The sequence below is a fragment of the Agrilus planipennis genome, unplaced genomic scaffold, assembly GCF_000699045.2.
Source record: "Agrilus planipennis isolate EAB-ADULT unplaced genomic scaffold, Apla_2.0 scaffold128, whole genome shotgun sequence".
Lineage (NCBI taxonomy): Eukaryota > Metazoa > Arthropoda > Insecta > Coleoptera > Buprestidae > Agrilus > Agrilus planipennis.
The window spans coordinates 609,804-636,046 of NW_020438862.1; the positions used below are offsets into that span (position 1 = coordinate 609,804).

Consider the following 26,243-nt stretch of genomic DNA (forward strand, 5'->3'; position numbering starts at 1 on the left):
AAAAGTATATAGTTTATATAGTATAGTATTATAATTTAATAACATAAAACTAGACTTCAGCATTAACTTTTGTGTAAAGCAAAATTCCTTAACAATTTCAACACCATACATATATCTTGTTCTTTGTAATATTTGTTCTTTAAAGTAGCCTCTTCATCAGGTGAAAGGAGTGTAAGGGAATCAAAATCTTAAAAAATCTAGATGTATTAAGCAAATATAAATCAGAATTTTGTAAAAATACCTTCTACAGTAGCTGTATCCTGATTAAATAAAAACTTTACTGGAAACTGAAGTTTATCTCCAAAATGCAATTTTACCCAGTATTTATTTTCATCTACTTTTTCGTCCATTTCGATTTTAAAATCAAAATTGGTGGTATAATAATTAAGAGCCTTTTTGTAGGAAATTCCCATGGATATTGCATCTTCTTTCTCTAAAAATTGGATATTACAAGCTAAATGTTAATTTTTAGTTGCAAAGACAACATACCAGTCTGTAGCTGATCAATTTCTTGAGAAACTCTTTCAATATCTTTCCTGAGTTGATTAATTTCTTTGTGAATGTTTTTATTGTTTAATTTTTTCTTCTTGCTGTCTTCTTGTAACATAAAAGGCCTTACTTGTGCTACCATATCCTTAGTTTCTTCAACATAGTTTAATACCTGATTATTTGCATAATTAGGTCCTTCAAGTAAAAAAAGGATATTGTTTGATAAAGAATTTAGGCTTTCGATGTTTTCGGATAATATCTTATCTATATCAAGCACCTCTCGATGGCAAAAACTATAATTATTATCAAACAAACTTGTTTCGCTCTGAACATTTGTGTGACTCTTGTCTGTACTCATTTTTAAAGTAATTATGTTTTAAAAACATAAAAATCAAATAACCGACAAAAATTTAAGGTTATGCTCAAAATAATCATAGAAAACATAAATAGAAAATCAATCCACAGAAAAGCAATATCCATAGAGTAATTGGTAGGAATGTGCCATTTAATAAAGATTTTTAAATAAACCTTTAACTTTTAACAGTATTTCCAACGCTTTTTTCAACCTTAAATAATACTCTTTAAATAATTTCCATATATATTTTTTATTGGTATAATTGAATATTATTTCAGAAGTTAAAGGTTATGTTAAAAATTTTTGAATTTGTCATACAAATATACAAAACAAAATTAATACAAATAGAAACAAATACTAATATAAAAAATAATGGCCCGAAGATCTAAATTTAATCACAAGTATAATAACAAGGTACTTACACATGTCAAATTATTAAGGGAGTAGGATATATTTAAATTTACTTATTGGGTTTTATTATTAACATACCCTCATGGTACAAATGTGCTCTTTGTAGAATGTAAACGTTCTCTTTACAATTGTGTCATTTACAGTGGAACAGCGCCAATTTCTTTAAATAAGACAACCTGGCATGCAGTTTTATTGGTAGCTGTTTCATTTCGATCACACATGCACCTAAATTTCATAGTTCATGGAAGGTCAGTTTTATGTTGTTTTTTTGCAATATTAATTAAATGTTGTTTGTTCTTTAGATGACTAATAAGCCACTAGGAGTGTTTGACTTTGATCATACTATACTTAATGAAAACTCTGATACGGTTGCCATTGACCTAATAAACAGGAGAGATATCCCCCTCACCCTGAAAGAGGTCTATCGAAATGACGGTTGGACGTCTTATATGCAAGGAATTTTTGATATTTTACGTTCAAAAGGTATCACCCAACAAACACTGACTGAACGAATCAATGAAATACCACCAGTAGCAGGAATTTGCACCCTTATCAGGGAATTACAGGAGAACTTTAACTTTGATGTTATAATTATTAGCGACTCAAATTCATATTTTATCAATTCTTGGCTTGAAACGCAACGCCTTGCAAATTACATAAGAAAAGTATTTACAAATCCAGCTGAATTTAGAAACGGCAAATTAATAATTAGCAAATACCATTTGCAAACTACTTGCAAATTGAGTGCTAAAAACCTCTGCAAAGGCCAAATAATGGAAAATTTTATTGCTAGCCAAAAAGAGGAGGGTATAAATTATGGACCAGTTGTATATATTGGTGATGGATCGAATGATTTCTGTCCAATTGTAAGACTTTCTGAAGAAGATATTGGTTGTGTAAGGAAATTCCATAAATGCCAGGATTTAATTAAAACGGCGAAAGAGGGGAAACCTATTGAGAAAACTGGAGAGACTTATAAAATTAGAGCACGTATTTTAGAATGGACAACAGGATATGATATACTGGATTTTATAAGAAAGGAATTTCCTGCTGAATATTCTTCAGAATTTATTGACGATTCAACAGATGAATAGATTAAAATGTAAATTTGATTTATAATCATTTTTAAATCAATAAAGGCCGCAAACGAATTATTTATTTATTTTTCTCAATAATTTAATTGATTAAATTAGCATTTAAATTTAAGTTTATACCGCCCAGCTTAACTGAACTTGATTCTTCTTCTTCTTCTTACTCTCTCAAAAGTGCTGTTCACTTATTAAGAGTGCAACTGAACTAAAACGTGTGTTTAGCGCCGTTTTTGTTCAGTTAGGTTATGTTCTCTGTAACGGTTTTTTTTTGCGATTGTTAATTACAGTTTTGTTATGAGTTATTATTAGTTAATAGTCGTCATGCGGTAATGTGATTAACAAAAGTGCTTAATTACTGTACTCTCCGAGGATACTTCCAGTGATTCCCCCACATGGACGCGCAAAGGTAAAAATACTATTAAAATTACATTAAACGGTTTTAATTCCGAAGCTTTATTAAAAAACACTCGAATGTATATTTTTTGACGATAAGACCATAAGTTGTAATTAGATAAATAACTGTTATTATTAACAATTAACACGATGGTTTCTTCTGGGGAGATCATCAACCACCGCATTGGTTTAACGGCAGTTTTTCAAAATACACATAAAAAACTATAAAATAACAATTACAAAAATGATAACGCATTATAAGAACACATGGACGGATTATTTTTTATGAGTATGATACAAAATAGAAAAGTACTACTCTAGTTTCTTAAACATCTAAATATATGAAAATTTCCCCTGTAGCAGAGCTCCTGCAAAATAATTCATACAAAAGCAACTATTGTACATTAAAGTGTTACACACTTTGTCAATTTTGCTCTTTGTTTCTGTACATAATTGCCTTATGCCTCAATAATAAAGTACGGTCTTACTCACTTTTATACAATATAATGTATAGTTTCAATATATTATAATTATATATACTAGATACTATCCCTATCTTTCTAATGTTTAAAGTATAAACTTATCATTTGCCTGGTAACTGTAATAACCAAACGATTTACAATGTTTTACATGCTATTTCTTATAAACAGCACCTACTTATTAAGTAAGCGCACTGCCTATTATAGGTACAAATGAAAATACAATCAGTTGTGTTGAAACTATGCTTTTTGGTGTTCAAAACAATTACTTTTAATCTTATCAGCACCAATGAATGAATTTTAAGTTGAAGAAAAAGCACAGGACGGAGGACACTTTTATCTTTAAATTATTTACAGATTAGGCCCACATTTGAAATGCTTTTCCGTCTTACTTACATTTATGTATTTACAAAATTAAAAATATTTTCCTCGTTGACTCAAAAAACGAATTAATATAAGCACTTATAAATTAATAAATCCAATTAACTGGTACCCACTGATGTTCAGTAGTTAATGACTCCAATGCCCGAACAATTTCTCTGAAAGTGGTATCAAAGTCGTTGTTTGTAATCACTAGATCTATATATTTGTCATAAGTTCGTTGCATACTCGCACTTTCTTCTAAAGTTTTCTTAAGATCATCCTCCTAAAAAAAACAAGATTGTACAGTTATTAATTCAAAGGGGAATTCCCTACATGCAATGGCTATATAGAAGAAAATAAATAAACTTACCTCATAAAGGGATGCAAGAGATTCTAAAGTTCTGGCTCTTCTTGAACTATATCTGATTGAACTTTGACGATCAAACTGTTTTAAACAATACATAATTAATAAACATTTACATATTCTACTGCATAAATCAGAATTAAAAGAGAAGGAATAACAAAATTTCATGGTTCAAGTGTTTTTTCAACTTGATGATTTATATTTATTCTTTCTCCTTTATTTCATTAAGGGTTTTTAGCATATGTGTGTTACAAGAATATTTAAATCAAATTTATTAAAATATCCTTACCGTTAAGTTCCTACTGGAATACCGTAGATTATTGGTACTTTTGCTAACATCATATAAATTTTTAAGTTGTTCCATACCTGGAGCTGCTATAAAAATTACATAGGGAAGAAACTCTGTGCTATTATGAAGAATCTTTAAGGCGGCTGGTCCGCAGTCTAGTACGCACATTTTTCCCTAAAAACAAAAGGAATTTAATTTAAAACATTTGTTTAAATACTTTCAAACTAATAAGGTGAAAGTTAAAATCACTGTTATACGAATGGTAATGTGCAATTAGAGAAAGTTAGAAATGGGTATACAGGGTACGATCGAAAAGTACAAGTGCAAAGGTTTCAATGTGACCAAAACGAACCTGTTTGATAACGTCCCTAACAGAATCTATGTGGGTTCCATAAATGTGACCGTTGTACTCCCCATACTCGAGGAACTTGTATTGTTTTATTTCTTCTTCGATTGTTTCTCTGTCCGTGAACCAATAGGTCTGGCCGTTTTCTTCCAGTACTCTTGGAGGTCTAGATGTCCCTGAATAAGAATTTAAATTTTCGACCAAAATCAAAACACAATCAGGTAACACTTACAGGGCACCACTGCTCCAAATTTATCAGGATCACTATTAATCAGTCTGTTTTTTAACGTTCTTCTGCCCACACCTTGGGTTCCTATCAGCACTAAAGTTTTTCGTTTAAACGGTGGCATTTTCGTAACTTCTTCATATAAAAGAAGTTCTGCCTTATCAAACTCAACGTTACTTTTCGATTGGTAAATGATTTTCTTTTTCTTTTTCGATGTCCTTGTTCCGCACAAGCCAATTTTGTGTACGAAATCGGCCTCTGGTGCGACAAACGCTTTTCTCCTTTCTTCCAGTTCCGGGGAAGGGATAAGTCCCGCGGGACCTCCACTGATTACCTTCTTTGCCTGCCACCAATTCGGATCTTTTTGATCGACAATTTGCAGAATGTCCCCCCTGTCAAACTTCAATCCTATTTCCTTACAAGGAAGAAGGGTGTCCTCTTCAGGGTCGTAGGCAAATAAAGCTCTCATGTAACACTACAAATGAAGATATTTTTTGACACAACTACCCATCTTGAGTACGCTAAAGACTTACTGTTAGTTTTCTTGTTAGTCCATTTGTCGTTCCGTTACTGACTATTGATGCGTGAGTTTCGTTGTTTTCTGTTTGTTTAGGTCCAATTTTTAATGTAACAGAATCCCTGGCTTTGGTTATCTCAGCTTGCAATTCTTCAGGTGTGTATACCGAAGTTCCGTTTACTTCTAGAATTACATCCCCTTGGTGTAACAGACCCTGTTTGTCTATCGTTCCCCCTTCCAAAATCCTCGCTATCACAAGGTTTTTGTTTGCGTCAACTTCCACCTAAAAGTAACAGAAGATTGAGAAATGTTAGTTTATTGTATATGATAGAATACGTATATCAAGCTGACACGACAAAGATAATTTGTTTATTTCTAAAGTCGCTAATTTGTCACCAAATCCAAAAATTTGTCGTTCCAGCTGGTTACTGTAAAATAAACGAAATGCTAGCTAGATGTCAATAAGCTGGCACTAGAAATAGAGTATCTCGAAATAAAAATGGCATACGGAAACACTGTGCCGAATATAGCTTGTCGCTGAAAGATGGTATTTTTACCCATTTTGTCGCTTCTCCAGTTGTCCAGCGAAAAACGACTGAGGAAAGCTATAAAGCTAGCACTACATATAGCATATCTCGAATTAGAAATGACCTAGATAAATACTCTAAGGGCTATAATTTGTCGCTGAAAGATGGTACTTTTACTCGTTTTGTCGCTGGTCTCATGATCCAGCTGTTTAGCAAAAAACTACTGAAGAACTGTCAAGCTGGAACTATACTTAGTGTATCTCGAAATGGAAATGGCGTGGAGAAATACTGTAAGGGCTGTGATTTGTCGCTAAAAGATAGTTCTTTTACCCGTTTTGTCGTTAGTCTTGTTCTGTAGCTGTTCAGTGAAAATCGATCGAAGAGCTGTCAATTTGGCACTATACATGAGTTATTTTGAAGTGGAAATGGTGCAGAGAAATACAGGAAGGGCTTTAATTTGTCGCTGAGAGACAGTACTTTTACCCATTTTGTCGCTGGTCTTATCCTCCAGCCGTCCAGTGAAAAACGACTTATAGCTCTTACAGTATTTCTCTACGTCATTTCTATTCCGAGATACCTACTCCATGTCTGATGCCAGTTTGGCGGCTCTCGAGTCGTTTTTTACTGGACAGCTGGAAGATAAGACTAGCGACAAAATGGGTAAAAGGTACCATCTTTCAGCGACAAATTAAAGCCCTTACCGTATTTCTCTATGCCATTACACTATTTTTAGTTTCAACTTGAGAGTTCTCCAGTCCTTTTTCGCTGAACAGCTGGAGAACAAGACTAACGACAGAATAGATAAAACGACCATCTTTCAGCGACAAACAACGGTCCATACAGTATTTCTTTATGCCATGTATAGTTCCCTAAATAGCTAAAGGTTTAGACTGGCGACAATCAGGAAAACATTTTGTCTATTTTCCAGCAGCTGACTGGAGTGACAAATTTTTGGATATGGTAACAAATTAGCGACAAATTTGTAAATGAAGACTTTGTCACCTCGCATCTACACTTACAGTTAAACCTAGGGGTTCTCCAGGTTTCTTCCTCACCCCGACTACTCGTAAAGCTTCGCCGGTCATAATGTTGCATATATTCGAACTGCTGTTTATTTTTTCGTTAAATTTTAGTCTTTTTTCACCAATAGTATCGTGTGTTCTTATGACGGCCTTCACGTGCGGCTTTGATAGAAGGTCTGCAAGTTCTTTTGCTTCTTTTACTAGGGATTTGTTACAACGAGAAACAATTTCTTCTGTAAGATTTTCGTTTCCTAAAGACACAGGATCGGACAATTCCTCAAGTTTGTCCTGTACCTTTAAAAGAAAATAATGGTCTGTGTAATTTAATTCAATTAATTTGTTGAACGTTTGGTAGACGTTTCAGGAAGCTATAAACAAATGAAAACATTATAATTCTTATTGATAATTCGTTCTCATTTTTTATTTCTTCCGCAAATGAACATGTACATATATAAGTACAGTATAGCTTTGTGTATTTGTTTTGACCTAGTTTTGTTCACATGATTGCAAAACATATGCCGTTAAAGATTTATTGTAGAATACAACAAGTTTTGTATTCTCTGCTATGTAGTTTGTAGGTAGATTTTAATAATTCAGTTAAAATAATACTTAATTGATTTAGAATTGCTTATTTGTTAATCGTTTAAAGTCAATTTCACTCAAAATTCTTTCGCTCAATCAAAATACTTTCGTTTTGTTATTGTACCCTGTAAGAAATTTCTCTTAGAGAAAGGCGTTAATTACAAATAGAAATACTGTTTATTGAGCGTATTTTCGAAAAAATCCGTCTAATGGAAAGTGAAATTTCTTTTAAATAAAGTAAATTATGATAAATAAAACTAAAGTACCTAATTATCCTTATTGTTTGTGCTACATTATTAAATGCAGACAGTTGCAATAAAAGTATAGCAATATTTTATTGGGACGACAAGTTTTGTTCTAAAGGTTATAACGGTTTTTTCCCCTATTTCTACCTCCGATGATTGTTACGTAAAAAGGTGGCGGTGGTGAAACCCCCCGGTAGCTGAGGGTGCTTTTATGTAAATAGACCGGCACCTGATGGCCAGACAGGAAAGGGTTTGTTTGTCTACCTGGTCTCGTATACCTGTTTCAATCTTACGCCCTTAAAAGTTACTCAGTTACTAAGACGAACAAAGGAATTTAAGCTGGGGAGGTCAATTTAACACTTTTGCTAGTATTATCGGTCAATTCTTTGCCAAGTCTATTATAAATCATTTTGTCAGTGTCTTTTTGGGAGATTGATTTACGAAAATTATAAGAAAAAATATACTACTAATTAACGTCTAATTAAATTAAAGTATTAATTTCAAAAGCTTCATCAGGACATGATTGACCCCTGATGGTACCACAGTGTGGTGAAACAATATTGCAGTTCCTATATTATTTATAATAGTAAATGCTGATATTTATTGAAACTTATCAATAATGTACTGAAGTAAAACAGCAAAAGCTTCAAGAAAAAGGGAACACAGCAATTGCTTTACTACACAGTAGCTTCATAAAAATTAGTCAGTTATCACCTGATGAAACCACTACGTCTGTGTACGTATCCCAGCAATAATTTTCTTGCAATTTTTAAAATTTTACAGTGATATGATACTGTAGTGAGGTGTACAATGATAAAAGCTCTTGAAACTTTATTTGTTTAAAATTATGGATAAGTTTCCCGACTGCAAGCTTTCACCGCTAAAAGTTTATTAATTGTATTGTTTTTCGATAATGTAAAGCGTCTTTTAATGTAATAATAGAATATTTTCAACTAAAGGCAATACATATGTAGATTCTATGAAAAGATTCTCATTGGGGTGGTGACCGAAAAAAGCTTTGCAAACTCATCGATTTCACACCCAAAGCATTTTATATCTGGAAAGATCTCTCGTTCATGTAAATTGCGCCGTTGTAGTGATTCAATTCTACGAAATCAGTCAGAATAAATAATTGTGGGAGAAGCGATTTTATGATTTCATCGGATACTGACAAACAGCGTTGCCGCGAGTTTCCATAAAATCCAACGGTGGCTTTCACAGGTGTGGCAGCAGGCATTTAACTTTGTGTACGTGTAGCGATATACAAATATATACATATATATGCTAGGCGCGTTTATAATTACAGATATAATAATAATATAAAAGGCGAAAATCTGCCGCGAGTTTTTTAATATTTGCTACTCACCCTTCAGCAGAGATTTTCCATTACCCTCGATTGTTCTGCTGTTTGTTACTGCGATAAAAGGGTCAGTCACCACTAAGTACCTACCGGAGCTTCGATCGAATCTCTCGGAAAACGCCCGGATTCGAACGCACGCACAAGAAGTCGCCAGCCACGCGAATTCGGCGACTTTATTGTTCCTTTTTCTCGATATTTTGTCGGGAAAAGCGACGCGCTTTATTTTTGTCAGGACGTATTTTCCTGGCCGAGCATCGAATGTAGCACTGTTGCGGACCAGGTACGTAGCGCGAAGCGCGACATAGTTGAGAAGCCTTCGCTAGAGTTCACGGATTAAAGAACGCGACAGGTGGGGGCCTTTATAAGACACCCACAGGACCGGCTTTTGACTTTTAACTTCCACGACGTGAATTCAATTGAATAATATCCCTTTCTCCATTGTTATTTTACAACGCGAAGAAGAAGCGCCTCGTTGAATCTAAAATACTCGCGCGCTGTTTTGAAAAATTACTTTCTATTGGGTGTTGTATGTCTCAAATTTTATATTAATACACTCTACTTTGTGTTTTATCGCCATTTGTCCCCGTTGTATAGGGAAATTTGTAGGAAATTGTACATATGTTACTAAAGTTCGAAACATGGAAAGAAAAGAGTATTTTCACCCATCATAAACCATCTAACCTAGGTCATGTTAGCTTGTGTTATTCGATCGGATACGGTAGGTTAGGTTGTGGTGGACAGAAGTTCCTACCCACTCCCTGGGAGCTCATCCTATAACATCTCATAAGTGGCTCTACCAAGAAAAACTAAACATTAGAAAGACATCCTCACCAATGGTCTACAATAGGTAAAAAGATTCTGGAATTAATTTAGTCTGGGGTCTCAATTAATGCCTAACTAAATATCTGATAAACATAATCTGCCGGGTTCTGTATCAAACAAAATCCATAACGTAACATTTTAGACTGTGCGTGGAAGGTCCGGCAATACGGGGTTTTCCCACGAAAATTTACATTTATATACCCAACGGGGGTTTTGGTGCTAACATATTTACAGTAAGCGCAAATTATCAACTGTAATTGTTTAAATCAATACATAATTATTATTAAGTATATAAACATGTGTATTACACATTTACTTTTCTAATATAAATACTGTTTCCTGATACGGTCCTGCATTTTGCGGTTCATTTATTAAAACAGTTGAATCTCTTGGTGGCTCTAGTTTAACGAAGGTAAGCCAAGTCACTTAAGTCATACAGGAAAGAAGGTTAAATTGGTTAGACACTTATTAAAATCTATTACTTCATATGGTGGATGGAACAATAAAACTGTTGACTTGTTTTATAAATGCTTAAAAAAGAATATGCGGTCATACAGAGAAATATTTACAAAAATGTAAATATTAACGAAAAAAAAAAAAGCACTCGACATAGGTATCGTATTAAATTGTTTTTAATATCCATTAATAATTTAAAACTTCAGAAATTGTACTAACAAACGGTAGTACGATATCTCGTTTTGTTAAACAACCTATTGTTATACGTTTTTATGTATTATTATTTTTCAAACAAATAAAAATCATTGACCTTAATATACACCTGATTCCTACCTGTTTCCAAACGACCATTTGTTTCGGATAAAAACCGCAAAGTGGCTTTGGAAAAGGCAATAACAATGTTTTTAAGCAACGCGAATTCGATATCATATTATATATATATTTATATATATGCACGATCAGAATCATACACTAAAACAATTGTTTATTTTTAAAGTCCGTATTTGAATCAAAGCACTTATCATTCAAATTTTTATAAGTACGTGAAAGCGATTTCTCTTTGTCTACTATTCGTTAAGTGTAAAATTATGATTGTATCATTAAACTGGCTTATCAGCATAGTGGGTGGGTGATTTTAATAATGTCCGTTAGTCACTAACAGTGTAGGTCAGTTTTTACTTTGTAAGCGGTTCGTTCTACTTAACGCTGACTTTACGTTAATTGTACGTATTAGATATTACTGATGAATATATTACATAACTTAATAAAGGAAAAGAGTTCGTCATTGCAATACTACATTAATGATTCATACTATCACAATGAAATTATTTGCAATTAAAGGTGTCATGAACAATTTAAGACATCGTTGTCCTATAAATAGATAAGAGTATCGAACATCGTCAACTCCAAGAGGTTGATTTTGGAAACATATTATAGTAATGTTTGTGGAGTAATTATTTTTAAGTGCGTTGAATATGGATATGGATAGCACAAAAATACCATTGGTATTACTCATTTCAAGTTCTGCTGTTCAAATATTTATGAAGCGATACGATAAAGTATTACGCTACGCCCAGAAACGATAAAAATGAAAGAAATCTCTGATTTACAATTAGTTTAGACGGTTCTTATTTTTCCGATTGAAAACTCAAACGTTATTTACTATAATGTCATATTGACATTTGAAAAAAAAATGGAATACAGTAGAACCTCGATAAGATAAAGACACAGAGAAACGTAAAATAATTTGAGTTATTGAGGTTTTTACTTATTAAGGGTTTAAGTTTAAGCTTTAAAATTATGGATTTCCAGTGACTTAACAAACTCTAATGTTTTTACATATTTCTACACTGTCTAAACCATGTAATCAATCAATTTTCTAATTTGGAAAATTCAGCAATTCTTTGTCTTTTCAAACCGCTTTTCACTGCTTACTGAGGTGCGATGCCCAAATTATTCGCTTGCTATAGAGGGTTTTTATTTTAAGTAATAAGGGTTTTGGACTCCGAGGGGAACGGAACGCAAAATTTTATGAATTTATAGAGTTTATTACGTTATCGAGGTTTAAGTTATCAAAGTTCTACTGTATAAAGACATCGCCTCAAATACAAAAATTTCTTAAGTTGTTAATTTAGGTACCTTTACTAAATTTTTCAAGACGCAGTTGTCCATTATTTCCTTCAAGAAAATTAGATCTGTTTCCTTGACGCCCTCTTTTGTGTCAAACTTCTCTATATTGTCACGAACATGCTGAAAAGCCGCTGAAATAGAAACAAAAAAAGGGTAAAACAATAAGAATTTTTTTATAAATACACGTATGCATGTTGAAATATTTAGTAGATCAAACAAATAAAATTCAAACATTTTCCATTTATATCTATTTTGTTTTGTAATGGTACTCGTTCTTTATATGCACCATATTTATTTGCACTACACTTTTTAATCACCTTTAAATAGGTCATAAAACGACCTAAAAGAAAAATTTCGGTATAGCGGTAGCTGCTTGTTTTGTTTGCGGGTTTTTATTGCCAGAAAAAACAAATTAAAATTCGGAAAATGTGTTTGTTTTTATAAGACTTCAAATTGATTTTTACGATATTCATAGTCATTATTTTGAACATTTTCTAAGGGTTTAAAAAGAAAATTGAAATTCTACAGCCACCTAAAAGCCAACAATAAGTTTATAGCTTATTTTTGTAATAACTTTCTAAAGTAGAAAACAATATTTACCTTTTCAATTTTCATAATAGGATTTTTATACTTTATTTACACAATTAGATTAGACCAACGTTTATTACGTAAATTGGCATACACTGTTCAGGAAGGTAAGTTAAAACACGAAATGCATTAGTTTCATTCACTATAATTTTTTTTTTGCACACGAAAAGTGTAACATTATACGTGAGCTCTTCAGATTTTTATGATTATTGACCAAAGTGTTTTAAAAAAATAGACCACGTTTTTTTCAAAATGCTTCTAACTAATAAAGTACTTTTGAAACTTTCGACTACTGAATATTTGTTCTTCTTTTAACAAATGTTCCCATTGGTTACCATTGCTTTAACTTTATTTATAAACGTCAGCTCAAATGATTATTATTCGAGTTAAATTTAACTATGAGAATTTTTAGAATTTAAATCCAATTTAAATCAATATGTACAGGGTGATGAAATAATAATTATACTATGTATACAATACGGGGTTTTCCCACGAAAATTTACATTTATATACCCAACGGGGGTTTTGGTGCTAACATATTTACAGTAAGCGCAAATTATCAACTGTAATTGTTTAAATCAATACATAATTATTATTAAGNTGTGCCGAATATAGCTTGTCGCTGAAAGATGGTATTTTTACCCATTTTGTCGCTTCTCCAGTTGTCCAGCGAAAAACGACTGAGGAAAGCTATAAAGCTAGCACTACATATAGCATATCTCGAATTAGAAATGACCTAGATAAATACTCTAAGGGCTATAATTTGTCGCTGAAAGATGGTACTTTTACTCGTTTTGTCGCTGGTCTCATGATCCAGCTGTTTAGCAAAAAACTACTGAAGAACTGTCAAGCTGGAACTATACTTAGTGTATCTCGAAATGGAAATGGCGTGGAGAAATACTGTAAGGGCTGTGATTTGTCGCTAAAAGATAGTTCTTTTACCCGTTTTGTCGTTAGTCTTGTTCTGTAGCTGTTCAGTGAAAATCGATCGAAGAGCTGTCAATTTGGCACTATACATGAGTTATTTTGAAGTGGAAATGGTGCAGAGAAATACAGGAAGGGCTTTAATTTGTCGCTGAGAGACAGTACTTTTACCCATTTTGTCGCTGGTCTTATCCTCCAGCCGTCCAGTGAAAAACGACTTATAGCTCTTACAGTATTTCTCTACGTCATTTCTATTCCGAGATACCTACTCCATGTCTGATGCCAGTTTGGCGGCTCTCGAGTCGTTTTTTACTGGACAGCTGGAAGATAAGACTAGCGACAAAATGGGTAAAAGGTACCATCTTTCAGCGACAAATTAAAGCCCTTACCGTATTTCTCTATGCCATTACACTATTTTTAGTTTCAACTTGAGAGTTCTCCAGTCCTTTTTCGCTGAACAGCTGGAGAACAAGACTAACGACAGAATAGATAAAACGACCATCTTTCAGCGACAAACAACGGTCCATACAGTATTTCTTTATGCCATGTATAGTTCCCTAAATAGCTAAAGGTTTAGACTGGCGACAATCAGGAAAACATTTTGTCTATTTTCCAGCAGCTGACTGGAGTGACAAATTTTTGGATATGGTAACAAATTAGCGACAAATTTGTAAATGAAGACTTTGTCACCTCGCATCTACACTTACAGTTAAACCTAGGGGTTCTCCAGGTTTCTTCCTCACCCCGACTACTCGTAAAGCTTCGCCGGTCATAATGTTGCATATATTCGAACTGCTGTTTATTTTTTCGTTAAATTTTAGTCTTTTTTCACCAATAGTATCGTGTGTTCTTATGACGGCCTTCACGTGCGGCTTTGATAGAAGGTCTGCAAGTTCTTTTGCTTCTTTTACTAGGGATTTGTTACAACGAGAAACAATTTCTTCTGTAAGATTTTCGTTTCCTAAAGACACAGGATCGGACAATTCCTCAAGTTTGTCCTGTACCTTTAAAAGAAAATAATGGTCTGTGTAATTTAATTCAATTAATTTGTTGAACGTTTGGTAGACGTTTCAGGAAGCTATAAACAAATGAAAACATTATAATTCTTATTGATAATTCGTTCTCATTTTTTATTTCTTCCGCAAATGAACATGTACATATATAAGTACAGTATAGCTTTGTGTATTTGTTTTGACCTAGTTTTGTTCACATGATTGCAAAACATATGCCGTTAAAGATTTATTGTAGAATACAACAAGTTTTGTATTCTCTGCTATGTAGTTTGTAGGTAGATTTTAATAATTCAGTTAAAATAATACTTAATTGATTTAGAATTGCTTATTTGTTAATCGTTTAAAGTCAATTTCACTCAAAATTCTTTCGCTCAATCAAAATACTTTCGTTTTGTTATTGTACCCTGTAAGAAATTTCTCTTAGAGAAAGGCGTTAATTACAAATAGAAATACTGTTTATTGAGCGTATTTTCGAAAAAATCCGTCTAATGGAAAGTGAAATTTCTTTTAAATAAAGTAAATTATGATAAATAAAACTAAAGTACCTAATTATCCTTATTGTTTGTGCTACATTATTAAATGCAGACAGTTGCAATAAAAGTATAGCAATATTTTATTGGGACGACAAGTTTTGTTCTAAAGGTTATAACGGTTTTTTCCCCTATTTCTACCTCCGATGATTGTTACGTAAAAAGGTGGCGGTGGTGAAACCCCCCGGTAGCTGAGGGTGCTTTTATGTAAATAGACCGGCACCTGATGGCCAGACAGGAAAGGGTTTGTTTGTCTACCTGGTCTCGTATACCTGTTTCAATCTTACGCCCTTAAAAGTTACTCAGTTACTAAGACGAACAAAGGAATTTAAGCTGGGGAGGTCAATTTAACACTTTTGCTAGTATTATCGGTCAATTCTTTGCCAAGTCTATTATAAATCATTTTGTCAGTGTCTTTTTGGGAGATTGATTTACGAAAATTATAAGAAAAAATATACTACTAATTAACGTCTAATTAAATTAAAGTATTAATTTCAAAAGCTTCATCAGGACATGATTGACCCCTGATGGTACCACAGTGTGGTGAAACAATATTGCAGTTCCTATATTATTTATAATAGTAAATGCTGATATTTATTGAAACTTATCAATAATGTACTGAAGTAAAACAGCAAAAGCTTCAAGAAAAAGGGAACACAGCAATTGCTTTACTACACAGTAGCTTCATAAAAATTAGTCAGTTATCACCTGATGAAACCACTACGTCTGTGTACGTATCCCAGCAATAATTTTCTTGCAATTTTTAAAATTTTACAGTGATATGATACTGTAGTGAGGTGTACAATGATAAAAGCTCTTGAAACTTTATTTGTTTAAAATTATGGATAAGTTTCCCGACTGCAAGCTTTCACCGCTAAAAGTTTATTAATTGTATTGTTTTTCGATAATGTAAAGCGTCTTTTAATGTAATAATAGAATATTTTCAACTAAAGGCAATACATATGTAGATTCTATGAAAAGATTCTCATTGGGGTGGTGACCGAAAAAAGCTTTGCAAACTCATCGATTTCACACCCAAAGCATTTTATATCTGGAAAGATCTCTCGTTCATGTAAATTGCGCCGTTGTAGTGATTCAATTCTACGAAATCAGTCAGAATAAATAATTGTGGGAGAAGCGATTTTATGATTTCATCGGATACTGACAAACAGCGTTGCCGCGAGTTTCCATAAAATCCAACGGTGGCTTTCACAGGTGTGGCAGCAGGCATTTAACTTTGTGTACGTGTAGCGATATACAAATATATACATATATATGCTAGGCGCGTTTATAATTACAGATATAATAATAATATAAAAGGCGAAAATCTGCCGCGAGTTTTTTAATATTTGCTACTCACCCTTCAGCAGAGATTTTCCATTACCCTCGATTGTTCTGCTGTTTGTTACTGCGATAAAAGGGTCAGTCACCACTAAGTACCTACCGGAGCTTCGATCGAATCTCTCGGAAAACGCCCGGATTCGAACGCACGCACAAGAAGTCGCCAGCCACGCGAATTCGGCGACTTTATTGTTCCTTTTTCTCGATATTTTGTCGGGAAAAGCGACGCGCTTTATTTTTGTCAGGACGTATTTTCCTGGCCGAGCATCGAATGTAGCACTGTTGCGGACCAGGTACGTAGCGCGAAGCGCGACATAGTTGAGAAGCCTTCGCTAGAGTTCACGGATTAAAGAACGCGACAGGTGGGGGCCTTTATAAGACACCCACAGGACCGGCTTTTGACTTTTAACTTCCACGACGTGAATTCAATTGAATAATATCCCTTTCTCCATTGTTATTTTACAACGCGAAGAAGAAGCGCCTCGTTGAATCTAAAATACTCGCGCGCTGTTTTGAAAAATTACTTTCTATTGGGTGTTGTATGTCTCAAATTTTATATTAATACACTCTACTTTGTGTTTTATCGCCATTTGTCCCCGTTGTATAGGGAAATTTGTAGGAAATTGTACATATGTTACTAAAGTTCGAAACATGGAAAGAAAAGAGTATTTTTACCCATCATAAACCATCTAACCTAGGTCATGTTAGCTTGTGTTATTCGATCGGATACGGTAGGTTAGGTTGTGGTGGACAGAAGTTCCTACCCACTCCCTGGGAGCTCATCCTATAACATCTCATAAGTGGCTCTACCAAGAAAAACTAAACATTAGAAAGACATCCTCACCAATGGTCTACAATAGGTAAAAAGATTCTGGAATTAATTTAGTCTGGGGTCTCAATTAATGCCTAACTAAATATCTGATAAACATAATCTGCCGGGTTCTGTATCAAACAAAATCCATAACGTAACATTTTAGACTGTGCGTGGAAGGTCCGGCAATACGGGGTTTTCCCACGAAAATTTACATTTATATACCCAACGGGGGTTTTGGTGCTAACATATTTACAGTAAGCGCAAATTATCAACTGTAATTGTTTAAATCAATACATAATTATTATTAAGTATATAAACATGTGTATTACACATTTACTTTTCTAATATAAATACTGTTTCCAGATACGGTCCTGCATTTTGCGGTTCATTTATTAAAACAGTTGAATCTCTTGGTGGCTCTAGTTTAACGAAGGTAAGCCAAGTCACTTAAGTCATACAGGAAAGAAGGTTAAATTGGTTAGACACTTATTAAAATCTATTACTTCATATGGTGGATGGAACAATAAAACTGTTGACTTGTTTTATAAATGCTTAAAAAAGAATATGCGGTCATACAGAGAAATATTTACAAAAATGTAAATATTAACGAAAAAAAAAAAAGCACTCGACATAGGTATCGTATTAAATTGTTTTTAATATCCATTAATAATTTAAAACTTCAGAAATTGTACTAACAAACGGTAGTACGATATCTCGTTTTGTTAAACAACCTATTGTTATACGTTTTTATGTATTATTATTTTTCAAACAAATAAAAATCATTGACCTTAATATACACCTGATTCCTACCTGTTTCCAAACGACCATTTGTTTCGGATAAAAACCGCAAAGTGGCTTTGGAAAAGGCAATAACAATGTTTTTAAGCAACGCGAATTCGATATCATATTATATATATATTTATATATATGCACGATCAGAATCATACACTAAAACAATTGTTTATTTTTAAAGTCCGTATTTGAATCAAAGCACTTATCATTCAAATTTTTATAAGTACGTGAAAGCGATTTCTCTTTGTCTACTATTCGTTAAGTGTAAAATTATGATTGTATCATTAAACTGGCTTATCAGCATAGTGGGTGGGTGATTTTAATAATGTCCGTTAGTCACTAACAGTGTAGGTCAGTTTTTACTTTGTAAGCGGTTCGTTCTACTTAACGCTGACTTTACGTTAATTGTACGTATTAGATATTACTGATGAATATATTACATAACTTAATAAAGGAAAAGAGTTCGTCATTGCAATACTACATTAATGATTCATACTATCACAATGAAATTATTTGCAATTAAAGGTGTCATGAACAATTTAAGACATCGTTGTCCTATAAATAGATAAGAGTATCGAACATCGTCAACTCCAAGAGGTTGATTTTGGAAACATATTATAGTAATGTTTGTGGAGTAATTATTTTTAAGTGCGTTGAATATGGATATGGATAGCACAAAAATACCATTGGTATTACTCATTTCAAGTTCTGCTGTTCAAATATTTATGAAGCGATACGATAAAGTATTACGCTACGCCCAGAAACGATAAAAATGAAAGAAATCTCTGATTTACAATTAGTTTAGACGGTTCTTATTTTTCCGATTGAAAACTCAAACGTTATTTACTATAATGTCATATTGACATTTGAAAAAAAAATGGAATACAGTAGAACCTCGATAAGATAAAGACACAGAGAAACGTAAAATAATTTGAGTTATTGAGGTTTTTACTTATTAAGGGTTTAAGTTTAAGCTTTAAAATTATGGATTTCCAGTGACTTAACAAACTCTAATGTTTTTACATATTTCTACACTGTCTAAACCATGTAATCAATCAATTTTCTAATTTGGAAAATTCAGCAATTCTTTGTCTTTTCAAACCGCTTTTCACTGCTTACTGAGGTGCGATGCCCAAATTATTCGCTTGCTATAGAGGGTTTTTATTTTAAGTAATAAGGGTTTTGGACTCCGAGGGGAACGGAACGCAAAATTTTATGAATTTATAGAGTTTATTACGTTATCGAGGTTTAAGTTATCAAAGTTCTACTGTATAAAGACATCGCCTCAAATACAAAAATTTCTTAAGTTGTTAATTTAGGTACCTTTACTAAATTTTTCAAGACGCAGTTGTCCATTATTTCCTTCAAGAAAATTAGATCTGTTTCCTTGACGCCCTCTTTTGTGTCAAACTTCTCTATATTGTCACGAACATGCTGAAAAGCCGCTGAAATAGAAACAAAAAAAGGGTAAAACAATAAGAATTTTTTTATAAATACACGTATGCATGTTGAAATATTTAGTAGATCAAACAAATAAAATTCAAACATTTTCCATTTATATCTATTTTGTTTTGTAATGGTACTCGTTCTTTATATGCACCATATTTATTTGCACTACACTTTTTAATCACCTTTAAATAGGTCATAAAACGACCTAAAAGAAAAATTTCGGTATAGCGGTAGCTGCTTGTTTTGTTTGCGGGTTTTTATTGCCAGAAAAAACAAATTAAAATTCGGAAAATGTGTTTGTTTTTATAAGACTTCAAATTGATTTTTACGATATTCATAGTCATTATTTTGAACATTTTCTAAGGGTTTAAAAAGAAAATTGAAATTCTACAGCCACCTAAAAGCCAACAATAAGTTTATAGCTTATTTTTGTAATAACTTTCTAAAGTAGAAAACAATATTTACCTTTTCAATTTTCATAATAGGATTTTTATACTTTATTTACACAATTAGATTAGACCAACGTTTATTACGTAAATTGGCATACACTGTTCAGGAAGGTAAGTTAAAACACGAAATGCATTAGTTTCATTCACTATAATTTTTTTTTTGCACACGAAAAGTGTAACATTATACGTGAGCTCTTCAGATTTTTATGATTATTGACCAAAGTGTTTTAAAAAAATAGACCACGTTTTTTTCAAAATGCTTCTAACTAATAAAGTACTTTTGAAACTTTCGACTACTGAATATTTGTTCTTCTTTTAACAAATGTTCCCATTGGTTACCATTGCTTTAACTTTATTTATAAACGTCAGCTCAAATGATTATTATTCGAGTTAAATTTAACTATGAGAATTTTTAGAATTTAAATCCAATTTAAATCAATATGTACAGGGTGATGAAATAATAATTATACTATGTATACATTCATAATTCTAATTTTGTTCGAAATATTTCAAGAGCGTTCGACTTTCTTTTTGTTGATGTAATATCATTCCATAAATATAACTGTTGTTGAAAAAAGAAACATTTCACTGCTTCGTGGATAATTTTAATGTTCTCTTTCAACACAAAAAATATTTTAAAATCCATTAAGTTTGTTAAGGCATGCACTATCAACAGTACTGATGCTATTCGGCTTATGATAAGTTAAATTTTATTTATTAATTCCACTCACGTATAATTTCTGCAGTGGTGTCATATTGTGAATATAAACGAAATTTCTTCGAACAGTTTTTTTTTACTTAATTTCTTAAAGTTATTCTTCGCCAAGTTAGTAAAATAATAAAAATCGAAGTTGAAAAGTTTTACAAAACTTTAATGAGAATTCTCTTACAATATACATCGGCTTATAAAAGAGATATTTTTGTTATTGGTAACTGTTACAGTCTTCCAAACACTTAAGTTAATATTAAGTAAAATAATTTGACAAATAGGTTGCTAGTTTACTTAATAATAAAATTCTCACGCTTTCCATTTGTTAAAAAGTCGAGAAAGAAGTTTAAAAACTTTTAGCCTTTGTTAAAAATGGCTAGGAATCAACTGCTAACTGGAAAAGTCAACAGTCACATTCAAAACAGTTTGTGCTCATTATCTACTATTTGTTTACAAGTTTAAATCCCTCTTAAATATAGGTAGTATCATTGGATTATCCGTTTTAGTTTATTATAGTGATAATCCGGTTACTCGGCGGTTTACATTTTTATGATTAGATAATACTGATTGTACCTACTAATTATTTTGTACAAACGTATTGTTACTCTGTTTTTCTCAAGTAAAAGTATTCAAAATTTTTGAAGTTTGAAAATCTGACATTGTTGCCAACGATCGTTTTAAATTTCAAGTCTCACCGTTTTCTATCTGATGGTAGTTGTTATAACAGGTCATCTCATTCATGCTGGCCAACAGTTGGCGCCGATCATGCTCTTGGTTCTTCGTGAAACTCACCATTCTTTACGAGACCCCGTTACCTTTCACTCGGTTCGACACGATTTTTGTATAGTCCTTTTCAGTAACTATTCTTTTTTTTTTTAATCAAAGTCCGCCAACATACACCGGTGGTGGTGGTACGTGGTACTAATAATTAATATTTCCAACACTAGAATCGCATTACTTAACAACTGTGGACAAGTTAAACCGTTATTCCTTCAGCCAGTCTAACACACGTTAGTAATGTTGATAGCTAGTTTTATTTTTCATTTAAATAACGACTGCTACTACAACTTGCAGTGCCCCTTCTACCACGTTAATAATATGATTGTATTATATGTGTACCTTGGTTTGATACGTTAAAAAGATACGTCTCACTTCTTTCTAACGCCGACCCATCTTTACTTAGAGATTACCGATTTTTAGAGCTTTTCGAGCTTTCTCGTTGCCATGGTCACACGGCATCACAAGATGCGGCATCAAGTAACACTTTTTTACGAAACAACTTGGTCCAGTGCCATGCCATTCGATCGAATTATGAAATAGTATATTTTATTTTCGTTATTGTTATATTTTATCGATTTAGTCTTGAATATTGTAATCTGAACCTGGAGCATTATGGCTATTTTTAGGACATCCGAGATTGATTTTCATCTTCTTTTTCCTTGTCAAATAACTAATCTAACTTTGATTAAGAAAATTTTCCTTGATTTTGTTCTACTTTGTATAATCATGAAATTACGTAACCAAAGTATTTTGGCATTATGTTTTTCTTAATTTATTTAAATCTATCGATAAAATAATACTTAAATTGTTGTAATTCTGAAAATAGTTTGTTTAATTTTATGGTCAAACATTACAGGTTTTTACGGAAAAGTATTTTATCCATTAGTTCCTGTATTTTACTTAACTTGCGTGATTTTCTGTTGTATAGATTGGGGGATATTACCCAAATATTGCGTGCCACCAACTATTCAACATATTGATTTGATTTTAGGAAAAGTAGGTAGGTATTTTTAATTCTTTCAAAAAAGTATGAATCAAAACAGAATCCTTATAAGAATAGTATGAAACTCGTTTCTTTGTAAGATTTCACGTCTTAACTACTTACACCATCATCAAATTTTGTACACATATTGTCAGGGATACAAAAAAGGATATAGAGTAACTTTTATCCAGAAAAAAATACTGAAAAATTGATTTTATGTAGTCCTCGATGATTTTTGTTACGTATTTAGAACATCAACGCGAGCGAAAAAGTTTTTAAACTTTTTGATCAGAAGTTTCTGTGAAACAATTACCCTACTTAAAATGAGATATAACTAATTAATAACTTACCGATTCCTGAACAATTTCCGAAATCCTTTTTGCTTGACGGTAACTTGGGGCACTTAAAAAACACTCGGTGTATCGGCAAAGATCTCAAATTGGATTCGCAGCAAGAAGTTGACATTTTTTTTTCTCTTCGTTGTTGACAGCTATCGTGGTAAATGTGTAGTTATTATGAAAAAGTATTCCAATTCGATTAAATACTTCCCCAACAGCGTATGTATGTTGCAAAGTGGATTATATTTGAACCGAACACAATCTTTATCGACATAACTTACGAACTCTGATGCATACGTAAAATACATAATAGATTTCTAAACGCGCTACCTACTACGATTCTTCCAATAAAATAAGGAACATTTGATGAGTTGTGTTGTTCTTTGTTTATTTTGTTATTTTTAAGTGCTGCATCCGTTAGTCACATGTTTCATTTTGATTTTTAAAGTAATCAACATTTTTGTTACAGGCGAAACGAATCATATCATAATAACAGAATAAATGTAACACAGTTTTTGTTTTGAAATATCGAAAATAAGATAAAATTGTTTTTTGGTTTGGTTTTGATAATTTAAAATTTCATTTGTTTGTGTGCAACTTCTCCTAGGTGATTACAAGGATATTTCTTTTACAAACAACATCATCGATTGAAAATACGGAATAAGCAAATGTATGATCTACCATAAAAATGATGTTAAAACTAAGAGATTCGGTTAATATTTTTTTTTTTAATTACTGTACACTTTGTTCTTTGATATTAAGGACGCGGTTTTATAAAGCACATCCGTTTCTTCGACCAAAAATTGTCTCCAGCACAGGTTGCAGTGTCTTTTTCTTATAACTACCGTTTTTATTGACATACTTAGACTGGATACTTCTATGATTTTTATATCCTGGCTTATGTATTAGGTAGACATTGTTTAAAACCGCAAAGTCGTAATCCAACAGGCACATAATGTAAGCCTAAAACCAATATAGCTTTTAGATTACAAGGTGAAAAGTTTTTGGTAGAAGAGTGAAGTATTGAATTTAATATTGATTAGGAATTTCTTCGTAATATTGATTTCTTATGATGACAATGAATAACCAATTGAATGACAGAATGTTCTAAAAAGTTGTGAAACTTTCTAGAAGCTTAGAATTTTCCAGGATTTTCTAAAAGATTTTCAATGTTACATTTCCTCTAATACCGAAATTTTGGTAATTATCTCTGGTTGAAATTCTCAGGAAAAGTACCTGTACTTAGTTTTAGGACAATCTTCGCTATGTTTCCTGAGGATGTCAACCATCATAAAACCTTTGATAAGGGTCTCAATCGAAGGAGAAATAATCCTATCAAAAATTATCGCCGCTCATGAAAGCCTAACTCATTTTATATCAGAACTTATTTATTATTAGTCAACAAACCTGGACCATTTTGTCTGACAGGCCTTCCCAGGTAATTTCTTCGGCAAAAAGGGCAACGTCCGATTTCACAGCAATATAAAACGGTTCCCAGACGTTAAACTTTCCACTTCGTTTCGTCTTTGCAAAAATGCCCAATTTATCAACATCGTCATCCTTAGAAAGCCATTCGCTTTGACGAGGGAACGCGTGACAGCTTGGGCACATGTTGATGTGAAAAAATCGTGCTCTTTTAGATGCAACAAGTTTCTTTAATTCCGATTTTGTCTCCGGAATTGACTCCCGTTCTTCTACTTCGAATACTGGTGTTACGTACACTGTACGTCCCGAAGTTAGGCCCTTTGTAGAGAACATTTTGAGGAATTTCGGGATTAGTCCGGGTGACGGATATAGTTCGATATCAGAAGGGAATACTATGTAAGTTTGAGCGTTATCTTTTGCAATATTTCTGGCCACGTTTATCGGAAACGATAGTTCGTTTTTCTTTCTATAACTGTTTTCTTCTAGTACGGAAGGAGCCTCTTCAGAACAATCGTATTCGTCTTTGTAAAGGGACGACAGGGGTGTTGAGGACTAAGTGCAACAAAATGTTATTTCGTGGTGTTATAAAATTCTCTTTTTCAAAGATTAGATCAAAAGTTATTGTGAAAAATACGCCTTGTGTGCTTATATATTTTACGTGGGATCTTTATGATTTTATCGTACCTATTAAATAGTAAATTACAAGTGTTTTATCGTCCGATTAATTAAACAATTCATAAGGTTTTATAATCTGATCAAACGTAATTAATATTTCAAATATCAGGTATGGTTAATTTGTATGTATTTACCTGTGGTAAATGGTCTTCCGGGAAAAATAAATGAAATGTCACATATTTTTCGATTAAATCCATTTCGCAATTTCTCAAATAAGCTATCGAATCAATCGTCCTGAAAAAGTCTTCGCCTGGAGCGAACACAGCAACACTTATAGGTCCTTGCCAACGGTCGACAAGTGCGGGAATATTTTCCAAAAACGGAAAAGTCGCCGGTACCGTATACGTGATGCTTTCCAAACATTTTGGCCTTTCGGTTGCCCGCACGTAATTGTTTAATACCCAAAAAGTACCTTTCTGCGTCACGTTTTGGGGAACCGCGTAATCACTGCACTCGACCGATTCTGTATAGGTTTCGTTTACGGTCGCTCGTTCCTCCTCAGTTTTGATTATTCTGGGTCTGTCAGCTCTTTCAGTGCACGGGGTGCTTTGGATGTTGTAAAACAAAACAATCGTGAATAATATGGTGCCCGCAATTGTAAATGCTAAGGCCTTTCCATTGCAACTTGAACTTGAACGATAGCTGTTTAAATTAATTGTCATTTTTAAAGCTTACTGTCGTAAATTTTTGTGGTTAGTATGAAACCCAACAATTGGCTCACTATCGTTACCTATCTGTCGAATACTTTACCGTTATCTTTTAGATTAAATAAAAAATCAACAATCTGCTTGTCTAGGTGTGTATGTTTTATCTTTTAACGAAAATGCCGCTTAGTTTTTTTTTGCAAACTTAATTCTGTACAGGTACATATTTACATACACACATACATACATACGTACATATAGTGTCATTTGTGTACGCATTTTTATCAAAACATTTCTAATTATTCACCTACCCACGGTGTTATTACTTATTATCATTATAACCTTATGTTCAAATGCAAAAGTGTTCAATAAATAAGATTATTTATTGTTCGTACATGATGTTATTCGAAGGGCGTACTAAGAACGTATTTGTGAAAATCGAGCCACTTCATTATAAATAGTTCTCATTCCATAAAATTTTGACCGTTGGCCTAATTACGGACTTTATACATGTACTACTTTTCCTTCCCTTGCGTACCAGTATTTAAGTTTTAAATAAATAAAAGTAAAACTAAAATACTGGTATGCAAGGGAAGGAAAAGTAGGGAAAGAGGGAATATAAAGATAGGAGACGAAAAATTAGAAGAAGTGGCTGATTTTAGATACCTAGGAAGTCAGATAAGTCAGGATGGAAGGAGTAGTAGGGATATAAAGCAGAGGATAGCGCAGGGTCGTGTCGCCTTTAATAAAAAGAAGTCACTTCTATGCTCGCGAACGGTTAATTTAGAAATTCGAAAAAGGTTGTTAAAGGTGTATGTTTGGAG

The 26,243-nt window shown here is 32.9% G+C and overlaps 6 protein-coding genes across 10 annotated transcripts in view; 2 read left to right on the forward strand and 4 right to left on the reverse strand.

Annotated features, from left to right (window-relative positions):
* Positions 1 to 24: 24 nt before the first annotated feature.
* Positions 25 to 1,368, reverse strand: LOC108738122. 2 transcript variants are annotated; one of them, XM_018471372.2, is made up of 4 exons: positions 1,267 to 1,368; positions 490 to 684; positions 242 to 433; positions 25 to 187 (listed from the first exon to the last, which is right to left on the reverse strand). In XM_018471372.2, the coding sequence occupies exons 2-4, from the start codon at positions 629 to 631 to the stop codon at positions 63 to 65; spliced, it is 459 nt and encodes a 152-aa protein (XP_018326874.1). In that variant the 5' UTR covers positions 632 to 684; positions 1,267 to 1,368; the 3' UTR covers positions 25 to 62. The 2 variants fall into 2 exon arrangements, with proteins under 2 accessions (XP_018326874.1, XP_018326872.1); XM_018471370.2 differs by lacking the exon at positions 1,267 to 1,368 and having other exon boundaries at positions 26 to 187; positions 490 to 924.
* Positions 1,143 to 2,406, forward strand: LOC108738121 (pyridoxal phosphate phosphatase PHOSPHO2-like). 2 transcript variants are annotated; one of them, XM_018471368.1, is made up of 2 exons: positions 1,143 to 1,258; positions 1,558 to 2,406. In XM_018471368.1, the coding sequence occupies exons 1-2, from the start codon at positions 1,217 to 1,219 to the stop codon at positions 2,347 to 2,349; spliced, it is 834 nt and encodes a 277-aa protein (XP_018326870.1). In that variant the 5' UTR covers positions 1,143 to 1,216; the 3' UTR covers positions 2,350 to 2,406. The 2 variants fall into 2 exon arrangements, with proteins under 2 accessions (XP_018326870.1, XP_018326871.1); XM_018471369.1 differs by lacking the exon at positions 1,143 to 1,258 and adding an exon at positions 1,411 to 1,503.
* Positions 2,407 to 2,503: 97 nt separating this feature from the next.
* Positions 2,504 to 26,243, forward strand: part of LOC108738118 (uncharacterized protein YMR317W) — a 77,544-nt gene continuing 53,804 nt past the window's right edge. Inside the window, exon 1 of the mRNA XM_025974050.1 lies at positions 2,504 to 2,752. The gene's annotated coding sequence lies outside the window, so the exon portion shown is untranslated. The remainder of the gene's footprint in view (positions 2,753 to 26,243) is intronic.
* LOC108738116 (MAGUK p55 subfamily member 6) lies at positions 2,779 to 9,398 on the reverse strand. Its single transcript, XM_018471362.1, has 8 exons — positions 9,066 to 9,398; positions 6,870 to 7,166; positions 5,340 to 5,606; positions 4,813 to 5,281; positions 4,587 to 4,756; positions 4,235 to 4,408; positions 3,952 to 4,026; positions 2,779 to 3,864 (listed from the first exon to the last, which is right to left on the reverse strand). The coding sequence occupies exons 2-8, from the start codon at positions 6,933 to 6,935 to the stop codon at positions 3,688 to 3,690; spliced, it is 1,398 nt and encodes a 465-aa protein (XP_018326864.1). The 5' UTR covers positions 6,936 to 7,166; positions 9,066 to 9,398; the 3' UTR covers positions 2,779 to 3,687.
* Positions 13,173 to 22,828, reverse strand: LOC112904324 (MAGUK p55 subfamily member 2-like). 3 transcript variants are annotated; one of them, XR_003231012.1, is made up of 4 exons: positions 19,883 to 20,100; positions 19,292 to 19,413; positions 16,382 to 17,168; positions 14,215 to 14,482 (listed from the first exon to the last, which is right to left on the reverse strand). XR_003231012.1 is itself a non-coding variant. In XM_025974083.1 (3 exons), the coding sequence occupies exons 1-3, from the start codon at positions 21,368 to 21,370 to the stop codon at positions 14,165 to 14,167; spliced, it is 540 nt and encodes a 179-aa protein (XP_025829868.1). In that variant the 5' UTR covers positions 21,371 to 22,070; the 3' UTR covers positions 13,173 to 14,164. The 3 variants fall into 3 exon arrangements, 2 of the variants coding, with proteins under 2 accessions (XP_025829868.1, XP_025829863.1); XM_025974083.1 differs by lacking the exons at positions 16,382 to 17,168; positions 19,883 to 20,100 and adding an exon at positions 21,271 to 22,070 and having other exon boundaries at positions 13,173 to 14,482; XM_025974078.1 differs by lacking the exons at positions 16,382 to 17,168; positions 19,883 to 20,100 and adding an exon at positions 22,688 to 22,828 and having other exon boundaries at positions 13,176 to 14,482.
* LOC108738119 (beta-1,4-glucuronyltransferase 1-like) lies at positions 23,427 to 25,495 on the reverse strand. The gene is made up of 3 exons (XM_018471367.1): positions 24,910 to 25,495; positions 24,083 to 24,652; positions 23,427 to 23,638 (listed from the first exon to the last, which is right to left on the reverse strand). The coding sequence occupies exons 1-3, from the start codon at positions 25,435 to 25,437 to the stop codon at positions 23,447 to 23,449; spliced, it is 1,290 nt and encodes a 429-aa protein (XP_018326869.1). The 5' UTR covers positions 25,438 to 25,495; the 3' UTR covers positions 23,427 to 23,446.